Source organism: Macaca thibetana, chromosome 18, assembly GCF_024542745.1.
Source record: "Macaca thibetana thibetana isolate TM-01 chromosome 18, ASM2454274v1, whole genome shotgun sequence".
Classification (NCBI taxonomy): Eukaryota; Metazoa; Chordata; class Mammalia; order Primates; family Cercopithecidae; genus Macaca; species Macaca thibetana.
This window is the reverse complement of record NC_065595.1, coordinates 32,787,631-32,806,326: the sequence shown is the minus strand read 5'-3', so window position 1 is coordinate 32,806,326 and position 18,696 is coordinate 32,787,631. Positions and strand designations below refer to the sequence as shown.

The 18,696-nt window shown below is 34.9% G+C and overlaps 2 protein-coding genes across 14 annotated transcripts in view; both read right to left on the bottom strand.

The window, feature by feature from the left end:
- IER3IP1 (immediate early response 3 interacting protein 1) overlaps positions 1 to 18,696 on the bottom strand; it is a 1,095,035-nt gene that overhangs the window by 718,217 nt on the left and 358,122 nt on the right. The window lies entirely within an intron of this gene.
- Positions 1 to 18,696, bottom strand: part of SMAD2 (SMAD family member 2) — a 96,560-nt gene that overhangs the window by 29,157 nt on the left and 48,707 nt on the right. For 5 of the 9 annotated variants that reach the window (XM_050768174.1, XM_050768176.1, XM_050768175.1 and 2 more), the window contains 4 exons: positions 6,838 to 6,927; positions 5,608 to 5,801; positions 4,708 to 4,842; positions 1,106 to 1,180 (listed from right to left, as the gene is read on the bottom strand). In XM_050768174.1, coding sequence (XP_050624131.1) covers positions 1,106 to 1,180; positions 4,708 to 4,842; positions 5,608 to 5,801; positions 6,838 to 6,927 — 494 coding nt within the window. Of the gene's footprint in view, positions 1 to 1,105; positions 1,181 to 4,707; positions 4,843 to 5,607; positions 5,802 to 6,837; positions 6,928 to 10,285; positions 10,345 to 18,696 lie in introns of all 9 variants that reach the window. The other 4 variants (XM_050768178.1, XM_050768177.1, XM_050768179.1 and 1 more) reach the window with 2 other exon arrangements.

Sequence of the window (18,696 nt, the reverse complement as noted above, 5' to 3'; positions counted from 1 at the left end):
TAGCCATCTAGTAGGTGTGAGGTAGCATCTCATTGTGGCTTATGACATTCAGTATCTTTTCTTATCATTCACTTTTAAATGTCACAGTAACAGCTGTCCATCACAGGCAAAAAAGAATATTACTGCTTTAAGAAGAAAGTTGATATCTAATTTCAGCAAACATATGTGGAAAGTCAAATATCATGTGCATTAAGATATTTGCATTAAGATGTATAACATGTCATTTCCAATGTTCATTAGATTATCTACCTTTCTTAGTTATCTGGTACTCGTAAAGACCCAAATGTATGATTAGCTACAGCAGAAACTTCTTTACCTGGGAGTCTAAAAAACAGATTTAAACAACAGAATTATTGTAACCCCTCCTTCCCCCACCAACGTTAATCCATTTAAAAATTAATTTAGATTATCATAACCAAGAATGCATTAGTGTTGAGATGTGGACAAAGATGATGGTATAATCTATCAGGCTATAATATTAAGGTGTCCAATAGTTAAGATACAGATAGAGTGAAATGAATCAAACTGGACAATTACAATGACATCAAAGTGATTTCACTGATAATTTATTAGTTCTGCTGAGTTAGACATTTTATTACATAAGACATGATTTAAAGCTTTAATTTTTTTCTTCATCACTGTTTGGAGTTGATAGTTAAGTATAAGAAATTAATCTACTATAATTCAAAACTCACTATTAGGTTAAAAAAAGCAGTGAAAAGCTGTTCCTCATCCTTCACCCCCAAATTCCTCTGAAAATCTCTTATTTGAGTAATTATGGTCTTGTATCATGGAGAGATACTTAGTCATAGGGTTAACTAAAACTTTCAACAGAAGCAAATACTTAAAGAAATAAAAGCATGTGCATGTTTTCAAATTTTCATTTACTCTAATTAAAAAATAATTATTCTGCAGAGTACCATACGTTAATTTTTCAGGGACAACATGGACCCCTTTGGTAGTTCAGGTATGTTAAATCAAGATAGAAGATCATCTTTTTTGGTATGTTTCTCAACTTCTCTAAGAGTAACATCTTTTTTGAGTTTTAAACAAAACAAGAAATGTGTATCTAATAACTGAGGAATTTTCAAAGACTTTTTTTTACCTGTGTCCATACTTTGGTTCAACTGTTGGTCACTTGTTTCTCCATCTTCACTGATGTATCCAGGAGGTGGCGTTTCTACAAAAGTGTAAAATAAATGAAGCACAGCTGCAACATAATCTCACTACCTTTTCTCCCAGCTACCAATGAATCACTCCAAATAACAAATAACAACATTATATAACATTATTACAGAAAGTAATATTGCATACTGAAGGTGTATAATTCAGGATCTTGTCCAAATTTTGCAGTGAATCCTTAACATCTACTTTTAATAAAATCTGGACATATACATTATTTACATATCTCGCTCATTCCTGTATGTACATATTCTGTGACAAGAGCCAAAAATGTAACTTCAAAAATGCCCCAGATCTGAATCAGTAGGCTGCAAAACCACTAATAACTACAATTTTTTGTTGTTGTTTAATCTAATGAACATCGTTATTTTATGAGTACTTAGAAAATAAAAAACACACACAAGATTTTGGATTATAAAAGTATTAAATAATACAGCTTACAACTTATACTAAGTTCTATAGGGTAAAATATGGTAGTATGGTTCCAGATTGGTCCAGACTGAATTCTACCTAAAAAGTATATTTCTCCAAGGATTCCCAACTGGTAAAGTCTAAGTGTTTGAAGCAAAAAATTCAATTCAAATATAGACTACTGTATAAAGAGGTAAAATGCTCCCCGAAAATAAACTTTAGGATTCTAACATGTTATTTCCACCATGTTGTCTGAATAAAACATTTATATTCAGAAAGGCATCTGAATAGCTGAAAACACTGCATGTAAAATAAAAACATGTATACAATTACATCAACTGTAATTCCAAGGAGGAAAAATAAGTTCAAAAGAGTTTCATCAGTTCAACATTTACACTGCTGAACACTTCTGAGCAATTCAAGATAACACAGACACATATCCAAACAGAATTTTAAAATTATCAAAAGACAGAGGCCAGGCACCATGGTTCACACCTGTAATCCCAGCACTTTGGGAGGCCGAAGTAGGCGGATCACCTGAGGTCGGGAGTTCGAGACCAGCCTGACCAACATGGAGAAACCCGTCTCTACTAAAAAAAAAAAAAAAAGAAAATACACTATTAGCCGGGTGTGGTGGCGCATGCCTGTAATCCCAGTTACTAGGGAGGCTGAGGCAGGAGAATCATTGAACCCAGGAGGTGGAGGTTGTGTTGAGCTGAGATCACACCATTGTACTCTGGCCTGGGCAAGGAGCGAAACTCCATCTCAAAAAACAAAAAACAAAAAACAAAAAACAAAAAAAAAAAAAAAAGGAGAGAGGGAAGATACAGGTTAAGGGTCTCCTTCAATAACCTTTTACAATATCTATTCAATAAGCTAACCACAAACTTTAAGTATCAAACTTTTCATTTAAGTGTCAGTACCCCAAAATTTTTAATACAAAAATTCTAAGAATAAACTAGCTTCATATATGCAAACAATAAAGAACATAAAAATAAGTGTATATATCATTACGTATATTTTAAAAGTTAAAGCTAATAAAGTTAAATGGTGCTAAGCTTTTTGAGTTTAACCAGTATCTCAAAGATCTAATCAGAAAGAAATGCTGACCCTTAAAATACGTTATCTTACTGCACTTTTTCTATTGTAATAAATAATAAAGCTATTAGCATTTTTGAGAAAACGTTAAAATGTATTTTAAGTGGAATAAAACATGAATCCTTTGGTTTTGCTGTTGCTTGAAACTGGATAAAGCCCCACTGTCCAGAAAAGCAAATGGGTATAATCTACTTCTGATTTTCTACTTTATAAAATACTCAAATCTAAATAATTAAAAGAATAAAAAAGAAAGGAAAAATGAGCCCAAACATCTTCACGAGTGAAAGCCACTAAACATTTTGGTGAATATCCTTCCAAATAATTACTGGATATGCATGCTGTAAGACTGCATGCTTATACCTAAGGTTAGTACTGTTGGCTGAAAAACGGTAATCTCCACACTAACGACTTAAAATGCCTCCCTTTCCCCACACCAACGTTCACTAAACTCCACTCCCTTTCCTACCTGGCAACTGCCCTGTTTCATAGTCCCACGTTTTCCCTCATCCTAGTATATCACACTATACCCCACCTTCTCCCTCTCTTAACTTCAGTAAGTTTGTATTTCCTAGCAACCCAAAAAGCAGCTTTAAATCCTCTTCTGGAATAAAACAGTAATCAAACTAAAACAATCAAAAACCACTTCCCATCTGTAAAACTAGCTATTAAAAAAAAAAACTTATCTTTCTTAGTTATCTTTTCTTATCTTTCTTTTTTTCTTCCTTACATTTTAAAAATTATCTTCAATGCGGCCGGGCGCGGTGGCTCAAGCCTGTAATCCCAGCACTTTGGGAGGCCGAGACGGGCGGATCACGAGGTCAGGAGATCGAGACCATCCTGGCTAACATAGTGAAACCCCGTCTCTACTAAAAAAAATACAAAAAACGAGCCAGGTGAGGTGGTGGGCGCCTGTAGTCCCAGCTACTCAGGAGGCTGAGGCAGGAGAATGGCATGAACCTGGAAGGCGGAGCTTGCAGTGAGCTGAGATCCGGCCACTGCACTCCAGCCTGGGCAACAGAGCGAGACTCCGTCTCAAAAAAAAAAAAAAGAAAAAAGAAAAAAAAAATTATCTTCAATGCATAAGCATTATTTCCATGATGGATACATGAAAGAAATAATTATTTAAATGTATTAAAACTGTATTTTAAAAATTTTGTAAATGCTCTTAAGTTCCTTACATATTTTTAGTGTATAAAATAAGAGTGGAATAGAAGAATATTACAAAAGGAAGAAAGAAATCAAGACACGATAGCTTAATCTAATCCTCATCCTAACATCATGCTGTTTCTGCTAGGGAGAAAAATCAATCAAACAAAACAAAAAGGAAAACATACAAGAAAAGTAACAAAATATTAGTCGTTCTCCAAAAAAAAAACCATAAAAAACGGAAAGGCCAGATATCGTATCGTGGAGTATTACTGGATCACACAATACATCAGAACAAAATTTGAGAACCATGTAGCTGAATTCATTTTTCATCAGGAATCACTAAGATGCAGACGAAACATAATGAAAAGAGGTTTTCTGATGTTCAGTATAATATGTAAGTGCTGCTACGTCTACAGAACTAAGTATTATATTTCTTATAGAAATGTTACATTTCTGTTAAATATTACCAAGTTACCTAAGAAAAAGTGATCACTGGGTGGATTTTCAGTTACATGTGTTTCAGGGGTACTTTTTTCCTACATCATTTGTTTTGCTTACATTCTGCATCTCGCTTAGCTTCAACAACTAAGATAAACTTACTAAGATCTTTTCTTTTCTGCTTCTCACAGTACTTTGATTAAAGTCACTGCAAAAGAAAATGAAATATAAAGTAAAACTCTTCTCCAAACAAGTTTAATGTACTAGGCTTATACATTTCACAAAATAATCACCCAACAAATCCAATTTTTCTATTAAAAACTCAAAAGCATTTTTAAAAAAGTGAAACCACAATTCACTAATACTTCAATGCTTATGAACAATATTTGTATCTATCCAAGTTTTAGAAGATTCAGAAGTCAAACATACCTGGAATATAATTACTCTGTGGCTCAATTCCTGCTGGGAAGTTAGTGTTTTCTGGAATGGAGTGAGTATAGTCATCCAGAGGCGGAAGTTCTGTTAGGATCTCAGTGTGTCGGGGCACTAATACTGGAGGCAAAACTGAAAAAGTTCAAGAAAGCCTAGTTATGGCAAAGAGCAAAGGGGAGTGGGGGAACCTTTTTTAAAGTTTCAACAAGAAGAAGAGAAGTTGCAGCTTAATTTTTAAAGTTAGGGTCTGACAAATCTGATTACGGCTTTAACTTATGTAGTCTATTATCCAAATTTCCAAGTTCTAATTTATCTCAAACTTTTGGAAACAATGTGATCCTGGTAATATATTACCATAAAAGTTCATAAATCCCCATTGGAAAAGTTAACATTGTCTTTATCTGTACAATCAGATATAGAAAAATTTCCAAAAATACAGCTACTGCTATATTTTTTAATAGTTTCAGGTAGACAGCTAACTAAATGAAGTCTTATTACAAGCTTTACTAAACAGCGTATATACAAATGATGTCATTAAAGTACTTCTAAAAGCACTCCAAGTGCAAAATGCTTGAAAAGAAGTTACTGCAGCAGGGACATGTAGAAGCACATCAGCACAGCTCTAAGCAGACTGCCAATCTACAGGATTTCCTGGATATGCACTTTCATGCCAAATCACATGCTACTCCAAGAAACACACACATCTTTCCAAGATACGTTTTCCCATTAAAAATTTTTAAAAATAAAAAAAATTTAATTACCACCAAATAATATGCACAATTTAAGGTAATTTATTAGAATTTACACTAAAATTTTCCTGGGTCACAAGATTACTTAAATATACTTAAGTTCAGGCATTTAACTCAAAACCAAGAAAAAAACTTGCATTGTTCCTACCTGGTGTCTCAACTCTCTGATAGTGGTAAGGGTTTACACATACTTCATCCTTTTTAAGATTAAAAGCATATTCGCAGTTTTCAATTGCCTTGAGTTCATGATGACTGTGAAGGTCAGGCCAGCGCCATAATCGGCAATATATAACATGTGGCAATCCTTTTCGATGGGATACCTGGAGACGACCATCAAGAGACCTATCGGGAAGCAAGGGGAAAACAAAGGAGGGAACTTTAAAAAAAAAAAAAAAGTGTAGTCGAATGGGCTAAATTAGTACAGCAAAAGCATAAAGAAAAGAATGACAGCCATTTAGTTAGTTTTAGTGAGAATCAAGAAGAAAAATGTACTATTTAATGGATCTGATAAAAGTATGCAGCAGCACTAGCAGATGTTTCTCATAAATACGTCACATAAATGACTCAAATGCCAATGAAAGGCTAACTACTTGGGAAAAACTGATTTTTTAAAAAAATAGAGTTTATGCAGTTACACTTGAAAAACTTCGTTAACTTCTATGTTTAGAAAATCAAACTCATTTTGGAGATGCTTCTAAGGGTATTAATTCTGGAGGTGACTGAATAGTCAAAAAAGGAACTAGTGTGAAGAATGATAAATACCAACAATGATGTGATAGTAACTTCCTCAGACTACTACAACTCATTACCCAGTTGTGACTGTTTTGAGAACTGAGGTATATATATGTAGTTCACAAATAAATGTGGATGGTGATGAATATGATGAGATGAAATGAACAAATACCATATACGCAAAAAAGAGAATGAAGTGATTTTAAAAAGTAACATAAAAATGAGTTAACCTACTGTTAATTGTAATAAAAGGGGTTCATTAAATATGTATTTATTAGTATAAAGATGAGATTTTGGTAACAAGAAATTTAGCAAAACTGATCATGTATCTACTTAAAAATTAGGCCAACAACAGATTATAATCTGATCTCAAGCTAAAATATATATATAGTTATCAAAATTCTTATTCTTTAGGGGATACAGCAATTTAAAGAAGATTCAAACTAGAATTGCATTGATTAAAACATCAGCTGAAACATTTAATATATTTTTTATACTGGCAAGCAGATATTTTAAATGCTATGCCTTATTTTACATTAAGGAAACATCCTAGGCAAAATTACACTAAGCAACCCCATATAGGTCTTTCAAAATATACCCCCCTCCCACAAGATCTCTAGGATTCAACAGAGGGCAGAATATTCACCTGGTTTGTTCAGAGAAGCTGTAAAGGCCTGTTGTATCCCACTGATCTATCGTATTTGGTGTACTCAGTCCCCAAATTTCAGAGCAAGTGCTGTGCATAAATTGAAAAACAAAAAATTGATGTGAACATGGAAGCATGGTTATTCAAAATACCATGATGTAAAACATGGAGAATGTACAGAATACTTCCTTCACCCAGAAAATATACAATTGCTTCACTTTTTCACAGGCATGTAGTGCTGGTTACTATATTTTCTATATGAAGGAAGCCAATAAAATGGAACATGTGACTCCAGATAAGTCATGATTATGTTTCTAAAATGTGAACACCAATGCCCTCTAGCTCAATGAATCATACCTATAATGCCCTTACCACTTTCCTCTATTCAAAAGATCTAAAACCTCTGCCATCAGCTTTACTAACAGTGCTTCATTTTATAATCCAATTTTTAAAAAAAATATCTAAAAACAGATGTCATCTGATTTTAATATAGAAAAAAATCCCCATAAAAATAGACATACATCCACAGTTAAGATTTTCCGGTTATTTGGTCATGATACTTTTAAGTTTTACTGAAAATTATGTTGCTCTCTTATCTCTAGAATAAACAAAGAAATAGACTTTGAAGTCATTCTAATTTAGTATACCACCTTAAAATTTTTCTCCCACATTTCCCTCGAGAATATGGACAGCTCAGAGTTAATTCTCCCTTTTTCCCTACCTCTACTTCATTTCAAAGTAACTTCTGGTCAGTGGGAGAAGGGAAAGAGAATTTAAAAGGAAGTTCTGGAATGGAACTTTGACAGCCAGTGTCTCAAGTACTAAGTTGTACTTTTCTGAAAAGTCCATTTCTCACATATTACAAAATCATCAAAACCTCAATGCGGAGAAAGAAGTATTTCAAAACATCTTTTGAAGATAAACCAAGCAATTGATTAAATTTCAAATTTACACATTGTTAGTGAGCTTAACTGGATCAACAGTTCAAAGGGCAATGGTGAGAAATGCTGGCTTCCTGTGGCCAGGCAACAGAACCACCTGGTATCCTTGGCTTTAGTGCTACAGGTGCTGTCACATAGCTATCAGGCTGCAGGAACACGTCATGCCCTGCTTTGGGGACTACAGTGACTGGACAGTTCACAATAAAACCTGTTCAGAAATTTTCCAGCACCTCATTGAAGTATTTTACAGATTCTCTTGCTTTTTCAGGCTGCAAAATTTACCAGACTATAAAAGTCAGAAAAAGCCAGGTAAATTAAGGCTTAGACCTTTTCCTTTTTTCCAATGATATACTGATTTAAAAACCATGACATTAATGGTTTATTTAAAAGATATTTGTCAAATATCTATTGGAAACATATAGCACAATGTAGTTTAAATCACAATAGAATCACCTAAATTCTACAGACTTGCAAGTCTCAGTTTATGAAAGAAATGGTATACAGCAGACTCTTCTTTGAAAATAATTAACAAAAGTGTAGTGCAAGAGGCTATTCTGCTCTGCTATCAGAACATTTCACTCCAGTTATTCTGGGACTGACATGAGAACCAGAATCTAAAATAGAGCATGAAGTTTAATTTGTACTTTATTTAATCCTTGAAAGGAATCAGAGAAGAATAAACAGTAATTGTTAAGAACTTGCAATCAATCTAGAGGCAGGCAGATCTAGACCCCAACCCTAATTCAGTCACTTTCCAACTGCTGCCATAGGATATATTTAAGCCTCAGTTCCATCATTATCATGCCTAACAAAAAAAAGGTTTATTTTAAAATATCAAATTTGCTTCTAGCTAGTAAAATCATTACCTGTTTACATAATAAAAAATATTTTTTAAAATAAACCAATTTATAATAAAACATAGAGCCCTCTGTATCCAAGGGTTCCACATCCTTGGATTCAACCAACTGCGGATCAAAAAGTAACAAAAATAAATTTTAAAAACTAAAAAAAAATACAATTGAAAAATACAAAATTTAAAAACTATATGGTACAACAACTATTTATACAGCATTTATATTGTATTACATATTATGCATAATATAGAGATGACTTAAAGCAGGAGTCTCAGAGGCCACAGACTGATACCGGTTCACGGCCTGTTAGGAACCAGGATGCACAGCAGGAAGTGAGCAGCAAAGGAGAGACCGTTACCACCTGAGCTCTGCCTCCTGGAAGATCAGCAGTGGCATTAGATTCTCATAGGAATGAGAACCCTATTGTGAAATACACATGCGAGGGCTTTAGGTTGGGCACTCCTTAAGAGAATCTAACTAATGCCTGCTGATCTGAGATGGAATGGCTTTATCCCAAAACCACTGCCACACCGCCACGGTGGAAAAATTGTCTTTCATGAATCTGGCTTCTGGTGCCAAAACAGTTGGGAACAGCTGATTTAAAGTATGAGAAAATATGTGTAGGTTATACGCAAATACAATGCCATTTTATTTTTAAAATAAGGCTTACTGCAGCCTTGACCTCCCAGCCTCAAGTAGTTCTCCCGCCTCAGCCTCCTGAGTAGCTGGGACTTAGGCGTGTGTCACCACAGTTGGCTAATCTTAACACTTTTTGTAGAGACAAAGTCTCACTGTGATACCAGGGATGGTCTTGAAGTCCTGGACTCAAGTGATCCTTCCACCTCAGCCTCTCAAAGTGTGGGATTACAGAAGTGAGTCAACATGCCCAGCCTTACAATGCTATTTTTATATCAGAGACTTGAGCATCCACTAATTCTGGTATGAGTGAAAAATCCTAGAACCAATCCCCCTTAGATAGTGAGAGTTGTATAAAGCAGCATCTAGATAAATGTAATTATAATTGTCAAACTATACAAAGAAACATTTTAAACATAACTAAAGAACACAAAAGTGCACTGAGCAAAAAGAAAAACATATGACCCTACACAGGAAGATACCATCATAGAGGTATTAATTCTACCAAATTTATATATTTGATGCAATCTCAATAAAAATAAATGCTTTAAAAATCCAGGTATTAGTCCAAATACTATAATAAGCCAAAATAAATAAGTATGACCAGAAAAATTCTAACAAAGAAAAGACTTGTCCTACCAGATTCTGAAGCACATTACAAATTCTCAATAATTAAAACAGTATGCAATTAGTAAAAGAATACACAAAACAGAATGGAGGTTCTACTTCCAGTAATGGCAGAGCAGCCTCAATTAGGCTAACTTTCCTTCAGATAACAATGATAAACTCTGAACAAAATATAATAATCAACTATTTGAAAACAGTGGAGACAGATCAAAAACAGACAAAAGCTGTAGAGAGGTCCACCCGTTAAAGCTGCAAACTGTACTGGATGAGAGCTGCATTTCTGTGGCTGTGTACCCAAGGGCACTCCCCAGTCACAGCTAGGCAGGGCAACTAGAATTCAAACAGAACACTGCAGGGGGTTTGTTTTTAGAAAACTGCAGTTTTACTGACCTAGAATCAGAGGACACATTTGGGGCTGCCAGAGAGTTTGAAAAAAGAAGGAAGATACCCTGTAAAGAAAGAGGCACAAGGGAAAAACATCAAAATGTGACTGTGAACTCTGCCCAAACTCAACTTTGCTCAAAGATACTTTTTAAAAGCTAAGTATATAGAGATACAGCATATTCACAGATGAGTCAATATTAAGATGTCCATCTGCCCTCATTCCCTAATGAATTGTTGCCGATTTGTTTTATATCTATTACAGTCACCATTTCAGCAAAAATATTTTTGTAGCAACTGACAAGCTGATCTAAAATGCATATGGAAATACTAAGGATCCTGAGTAGCAAAACAATCTTGAAAAAGAATTACTGACCCATGGATGAATCTTGGGAATATAGTGATCAAAAGAAGCTGAACAGTAAAGTATCTACACTGAATGATTCCACTTACATGAAGTTCTAGAAGTGGCAAAACAAATTCAAAGTGAAAAATTTCAAACAGTGGTTGTTTCCAGAAGAACCACTAGGAAAGAGTATGAAAGAACTTTCTGGATGATTGAAACGTTCTTTATCTTAAAACACTGGTATATGCATTTGCTGAATCTAAGTAAATCGAATATATAATTTGTGCACTTCACCATGTGAAAATTTTACCTGAAAAAGGAAAAACACAGAACACAAAGAAAAGTAAAAACCAAAACAGAAAAAGTCCCAACAAAAAATTCATAGGACAATTTAGCATATGATGAAGGCACCCTATGAATTGATATGGAAAGGTCTAAAACATGCTACTTCCTGTATTAAAAAAGGACAGGTAAAAAGATCTGTAATTACTCGCTAATATATGCATAAAGACACACATACATCATGAACAGTAGTTACGTGAGGTGCAGACAGAGTGGGGAGAGGTTCCAATGTATGTTTGTGTATATGCATGCTTGTAGGTATATATACATACATAAACATACGTATTTTTGAGCCATGTGAATGTACTGCCTTTCACCAAAATTGTAAAAATAAAACAAGAAAATATTGCCAGAGAATTAAATGCAAATCAACATCTTCTCGACACTTCTATAAAAAGATACGGTTCTAAAACATCAGAGGCACATTACTTCCTATACTGCATCATCTAAAGCACAGTTTGGGCATTATAACAACAGACAAATAGTAACATGCCAGCCTGAGCCCTGATCATTCTTTTCTCACACAATGTCCTTTCTGTCTCACATGAACCTTTGGTACCAATTTTCTTCCATGTGCATTTATGTTAACTGCCCCTTCCTAGCCACCTTTTAACTTTACTACTAATTCTTTAATATGTCTAGCAAACCAGGTCAATTTTTAAGATGCCTTTTGGTAGGTTTTAATCAGGCAGTTTTAATCACCCACTCTTCCTTAAAGATTCTGTCTAACCACAATGTATTTCCCCGCAACACCCTGAGCTCTCAAAGGCCTCTGTGTACCAAACCCAGCAAACAACATATTTGATGACCCAACTGGTATTTTCATAGTACAAAAAGTGGATTATACTATTCCTAGTCACATTAAATTATAACATTCTAAATAACACTGGGGAAAAACTGTATCTCCCAGGTTTTCATTTTGTTAATAAAAAGTGTAAGTTATAACTTGCAGGTATGGCCAGTTTCTAAAAAAATATTAAAAAAAACAAATGCAGGAAAAATTTTAGAGAACTAGCACTGATTGTAACAACTATATAAAAAGCCTTTTATACCTCCAATTCAATAACTTTCACTAATCTAAGATTATCTACTTTAAAATGCAACATTATTTGTGTAACACTTGAAAATCCTCTTTCAATTTTATTTATAAGGGGCATCTCAAAGTGAAAAAAATGTGCATCTTACAAATATTTGATGACAATTATCTTCATAGGCTAGCTACTTTATATCAAGTACTGTGTAAGACTAAATGGATTATCGACCTCAAAGTAACCTGCAAGTTGTGTAAAACTAGTATCCATCACCTATTAAACTGATGTTAATTGGAAGATTGTGGGTTATATAACGGAGTATAAATTTGTCTTTCGGTTAGCGTATGTTTGCATTCAAGTACGTTTCTATACATTTAATATTAAAGGAAGTCCACAAGAAATGTCTGTACATTACTCAAATGTGAAAAACATAAACCTGTACAACATCAGGCTGTTTACAAAGTACTAAGGATAGAAAACAGGTCTGAAAATGTTAAACTAAGACTACTTGCTATGTGAAATCAACAATATAACCTAAAGAGATTATTAAGTTATAACAATGATAGCAATATCCCAAACACATTGGCTCAACATTTCCTAAGCTTATTTGACCATCTAACGTCAGGATATTCTTAAAACTCTTATGTACTGAAAAATATCAGCAAAAATTGGTCTCATAAATTCTGCCTGAACAAATTTGATATTGCTTACTAACAAATTAATGTGAAATATTACAATATGTTGAAATAAGATGTAACAGACCATTAACTACAATGATGTCCCTGCATTAATATGCAAATGAACAATCATACGTATATTAGTATCTCATGCAAAGTCCCAAAGTTCTTTGCATTGAACAGTTTCCTAAAAACAGATTATCCCCCAACAACTGTGTAATGTTCTTGCTTATATATCCAGCTTGAATGAAAAAGATGTGGGGAGGAGAGGTAAAACAGCTATTAAAGTCATAAATAAACTAAAATAGCAACTACATTTGTTGGCATACAGTATATTAATCACTAAACTAACAGGATGACTTGGTAGTAAACCTGATAGAAATCCTTATCAAATTTCCCTAGTAATAACTTTTACAGTAAGTATTTCAGTAAAACAAAGATTTTCTTCATCTAAGAATAAGCTAACTTTTGAAAACTGAAGTTAAAATTTAATATCTAGTGTACAATTTACAAAGTACACACTTGCCTACATATATACACATCTAAATTAACATTTTGCACTTTGTTCCAATCATCCAGATATTACATGTTTGTGTCAATTAATATACTACTTTTTTGCATTAAGGATATAGATATTTATTCACATCCTTGTTATGGAGAAAGAAAAGAGAAGCAGTGAGAAGCTGAAGAAAACACTCGTATCACAGAATCTCGTAACCCTTTAAACCAGTTTTAGTGTTCCTACCATATCTGTAAGATTTAGTGCTGCAGTTAGACAATCAATATCGAAAGTAATAAACCCCACTGTTTTACTCATTTGTTATTTTTCATGATCTTCTTGCCTAAACAGTGTTTTTTTGTTTTTTTGTTTTTAAGAAATCAAAAGGGGTAACAACCTAAGTTGTCACCTTGGTAAGATTAAAGCATGCTGAACACTCAGTAAAATTAATTAGCAGAATATTATCAACAAAAGGAACTTTCCTGAGGTTCCAGCTCTTGATTACTGATCTACTCATTCAATACAGACTTCTAGGGGAATAATCTGTAACTATGCATCCATAATTATTTCTACTGAAAATAATCCTTTCATTTTTATATGTGACTTAAGACTAAAAGTTTAAACAGCTCAGGAATGAAGAGTTAATCACTGTAATAATTTTTCTAAGTCTCCATAATTACAAGTACTATGTGTGGCTGTGTATTTTATCTTCACTACAAATATAATTGAAAGACACAAAATAGACTGTAGTATTCAACTACAAATGTTTAAATGTTATTTATTTATCACATCACTGAAAACAATGTGACTACTTTGATTAAATTTAAATTCTTAATCAATGATTAAGAATGATGGCCTTTTATTTGCCTCAGAATCCAGTCTCTTCCCTATATTGTTTGCAAAATGTAGACAATCCTGATTGAGAAACAAGTAGGTGCAAATGATTTTTAAAGTTGCTGTATTACAGATGCAAAAAACTGTATCTCTTGAAAACCTGAGATATTCCTGAATAAAAACTGAAAATACAAAAGAAATATAGTAAGAAATTTATTTCAAAAAGGTTGAATCATCAACAATAGCTGATAAGTGCTCACATTCCTTCATAATTAAGGCATAATTGGGCAGTAATTAAATCTGGAGACAGTTTAACAGGGTCCTTAACTGACTTAAACCTTCACTCTGTAGAAAATGTTTTTCGATTTTATCTTGTAGCAATGAAATAGTAACCATTCAAAAACAGGGTCACCAAATGCGCATCCCAGTATGTCAGGGTTTCATTCTAAGTTTCAAATCAGAACAGAACATATCAACATTCCAGATACCCAAACTGTACACAGCTCTAAGTAGAGCTCATCACACAACGCTGTGGTACTGTCATTTGTATAATTTTACAAGAACACACACAAAACAGAATTTTAAAAAATAAACTAATGCCAAGTCTTCCTAATCAATAACATAGTTAAGTCCAATAATATGTCCAGATATGTCACGAATAGCTTTATTCCAAGGTCTTTGATGCTCATATAGTAAGTACAATTTTAACAACTAATTCTATCACGAAAGTTTGCAGAAAGCTCTGTAGAGCTGGATCCCTACACGTTCTTAAGAATCAAGCAAATAGCCTGGGCAACAAAGTGAGACCCCATCTCTACAATTAGCCAGGCAAGGTGGCACGTGCCTGCGGTCCCAGCTACTTGGGAGGCTGAGGCAGGACAACGGTTTGAGTTCAGGAGTTTCAGGCCACAGTGAGCTATGACGCACTACTGCACTCCAGCCTGGGTAACAGTGAGATCCCATCTTTTTTAAAAAAAAAAAAAAAAAAAAAAAAAAAGAATCAAGCAAACTTTTGGAGAGGAACACCTCAGAAAAGAAAAACTCAACAGTTTCCAAGTATTTACTCCAACTTCTCAGATACTTCCATGAACAAGCTTTCCATCTTCTCCTGAGTTCTGTATTACAAAAAATTTCAAGCATCCATTAAAGTTATGCGTAAGCACCCTACATATTCATCAGCTAGATTCTGCAATTTGGATTTGTTTTCCTTTGCTCTGTCATCTATCTACTTAACCTCTCTATCCATCTCTTACTTTTTGGAACATTAAAAATAAGGTTGTACCTGGGCAGCCTGGACAACATGGTCAAACCCCATCTCTACCAAAAATCCAAAATATTAGCTGGGTGTGCTGGTGCACACCTGTGCTCCTAGTACTCAGGAGGCCAAGGCTTGAGCCCAGCAGGTGGAGGCTGCAGTGAAACTGCACCACTGCACTCACTCCACCTTGGATGACAGAGCTAGACCCTATCTGAGAGAGAGAAAAAAAAAAGTTGCAGATACCACAAATCTAGACACTTAAGAATGCACATAAGTAGAGTTCGCGGTTCCTTTTTTCTTTAGGTGAAATTTACACAGCATGAGACACGTATCTTAATGGTACCATTTGAGTTTTCTCAGATGCATAGATTGTACACTTCTCAACCCTGTCAAGATCATCACCCATGTCCCTTTCTCAATGTCTGGCATCCATGCCCCCATCCCCAGAGGCAACCACTAATCTGATCTTTTCACCACAGGTGTCGTGTCTTCTGGAAAGTCTATGAATGGAATATGATACATATTCACTTGGGTCTAGCTTTTTTGACTCAGCATGATTTTGAGATTCATCCATGTTAATGTATATGATGTGTGTGTGTGTAGTTGTTTTCCATTACTTGAACAAGCACAATTTGTTTAGTCATTCTTACACTGATGGACACCTGACCTGTTGCCAGGTTTTAATTATTGTGAATAAAGTTGCCATGAATATTCAAGAAAGTATATGTCATTTTATAGAAATATGATTTCTTTTTTCTCGGGTAAATACCCAGAAGTGAAAATCTTGAGTCAGTGGGTAGATGCGTGTTTAGCTTTTCAATAAATCGCCAGATATTTTTCCAGAGCGGAAGTATGATTTTACAGTCCTCCTTCTTTCAACGTACGAGAGCTCCTGGTTATTCCAAAGCCTCATCAACATTTGGTGTGGTCAGTCTTTAATTACAGGTAGTCTGATGATTGTGCAGTGGTGTTTCACTATGGTTTCAATTTTCATTTTCCTGAAGCCTACTGATATTACACACTTTTCCACTTCTTTACTGGACCTTTATCTTCAGTGAAGTAGCCAACTACTGTCCATTTTAAAATTAGGCTATCTTTCCATTACTGAGTTACAGAAATCTTTACAAATTCTAGATTCAATCCTTTCAGAAATGTTTTGCAAATATTTTCTCCCACTCTGACTTATTTTTTAACAATGGATTTTCATAAGATGCTTTGTATACTGATGGAGTCTAACTTTGCAGCTTTCATGGTCACTGCATTCTACATACTTTAAACAATTCTGTTTACCCCCAAGTCACAAATATATTCTCCTATATTTTATTGCTTTATAGTTTTAGCTTTAATTAGGACTACAATTTATCCAGAATTATTTTTTTTCCACTAGTATAAGGTGGAGTCATGTTCATTCTTCCATATGGATATTCAGCTGTTCCAGCACTATTTGTTGAAAGACTTTCCTTTCCCTACTGGGTTGCTTTGGCAACCTTGCTGAAAATCAAATAGGCACACAGTGTTTATCTATTTGGGGCTATCTTATTTGTTTTTATGTATCACACTGTACAGATTACTATGGCTTCAAGGTGACTCTTGAAGTCATAATTTAAGTACTCTAACTTATTACTGTGTTTTCCAATTCACAAGGGTATCGATCAGTTTACTGCATGGTAATTCCAACTTGTAGGTCTTCTGGGGTTGGTCTCCTCATGTTAAAGGGTCACATTTTGTTTGTTCTTTGTATGTTAAGTAATTTAGGATTGTATGCTAGACACACTGTGAATTTTACCTGATGGAAGTTAGAGGTTCTGTTACTGTCTTCCAAAAAGTCTTCATTTTTGTTTCACCAGAAAATTAACCTGGTTGTATTCAAACCACAAACTCTGCCATGGAGCAATTCAAATCAGGCTGATTATTTGGCTGTACTGTCTACCGCACACATGTGGGGTCAGCAGGTGATTTTGGCAAAGTTTGTAGGCAGAATCCAGGGCTCTCTTTCTGAAACTCTCCTTGCTGATATTCACTCCTCACTCTCCAGTAGCTGTGATTCTCCCAAGTCCTACCTATGGTGCTTCAAGGCCAGAAAGACTTGGTTTTGTATTGGAATTTTAGCTACCCTGTACACTTTACGTGGACAAAAGCTGTACAACAGAAAATTCGCCTGCGCCATTTCCTTCTTCCAAGTGTCAATGCCCTCTAAAACATGCCTATTTTTGTTTATTCTCCAGTACTTCATGTTATTTTTAGAATTTTGTGCAGTTTGTTATTGAGGGAGTGTCAGTCTGGTAAGAGCATACCTGGCCAAATGAGAATCACAACTCCCTCTTCATTTGTTTAATTTCTCTCAGCAAGGTTTTGACATTTTAAGCAGAGGTCGTGTGTGTGTGTGTTTAATGTATTCCTAAGTAGTTGAGTACTGACGCTACTATTCATGAATTTTCTTAACACCCCTATTTGTCTGCTGCTAGTATTAACAAAAATACAATTGATTTTTAGACACTGAACCTATAAATTTGCAGCCTTGCTAAATTTACTCATTTGCTTTGGTGGCTATATTTATAGACTCCTTAGGATTTCATAAATAAATAAGCATGTCATCTACAAATAGAATTTTAAAACATTCCTTCAGATCTTTAAACCTTTTATCTTTTGTTTTCCCGACTCACTGCACTTGCTAGGTCTTCTATTAAAATAATAAAGACACAAGAGTAGACATCCTTGTCTTGTTCTTGGGGGAAAACACAGTATTTCATGATTAAGTATATCCTTAGCTGTTGGTGTTTCTTAAATACCCTTTATCAGACTGAGAAAGTATCTTCGTTTCTCATTTGCTGGAAGTGCTTATCATGAATGGATGATGAATTTTGTCAAACGCTTTTGATCAAGTGAGGTGATCTTACAGTTTTCCTCCTTGGTTAATGCAATGAATTACCTAGTTTTGCTTTGTTTTTGGTTTTGTTTTGTTTCTGCCAGACAGGGTCTTGCTTTTTCACCCAAACTGGAGTGTGGTGGCGTGATCACTGTTCACTGCAGGTTCAACCTCCCAGGCCGAAGTAATCCTCCCACCTCAGCCTTCCAAATAATTGAAACCATAGGAATGCACTACCATGCCTGACTTTTTTTTTTTTTTTGCAGTGGAGATGGAGTCTTATGCTGCCTAGGCTGGTCTCAAACTCCTTAACTCTCAAGCAATCCTCCTGCCTTGGCCTCCCAAAGTGTTGGGATTAGAGGCATGAGCCATCGCATCTGGACTGATTAATTTTTCTTTTTTGCAGGGTATGGGACAAGGTCCCAATGTCTCATGCAGGCTGGAGTGCATTGGTGCAATCATAGCTCACTTCAGCCTTGAACCCCTGGGCTCAAGTGATCCTCCTGCCTCAGCCTCTGAGTAGCTGAAACCACAGGGGCATGCCACCATGCCTGGGTGGGTAATTTT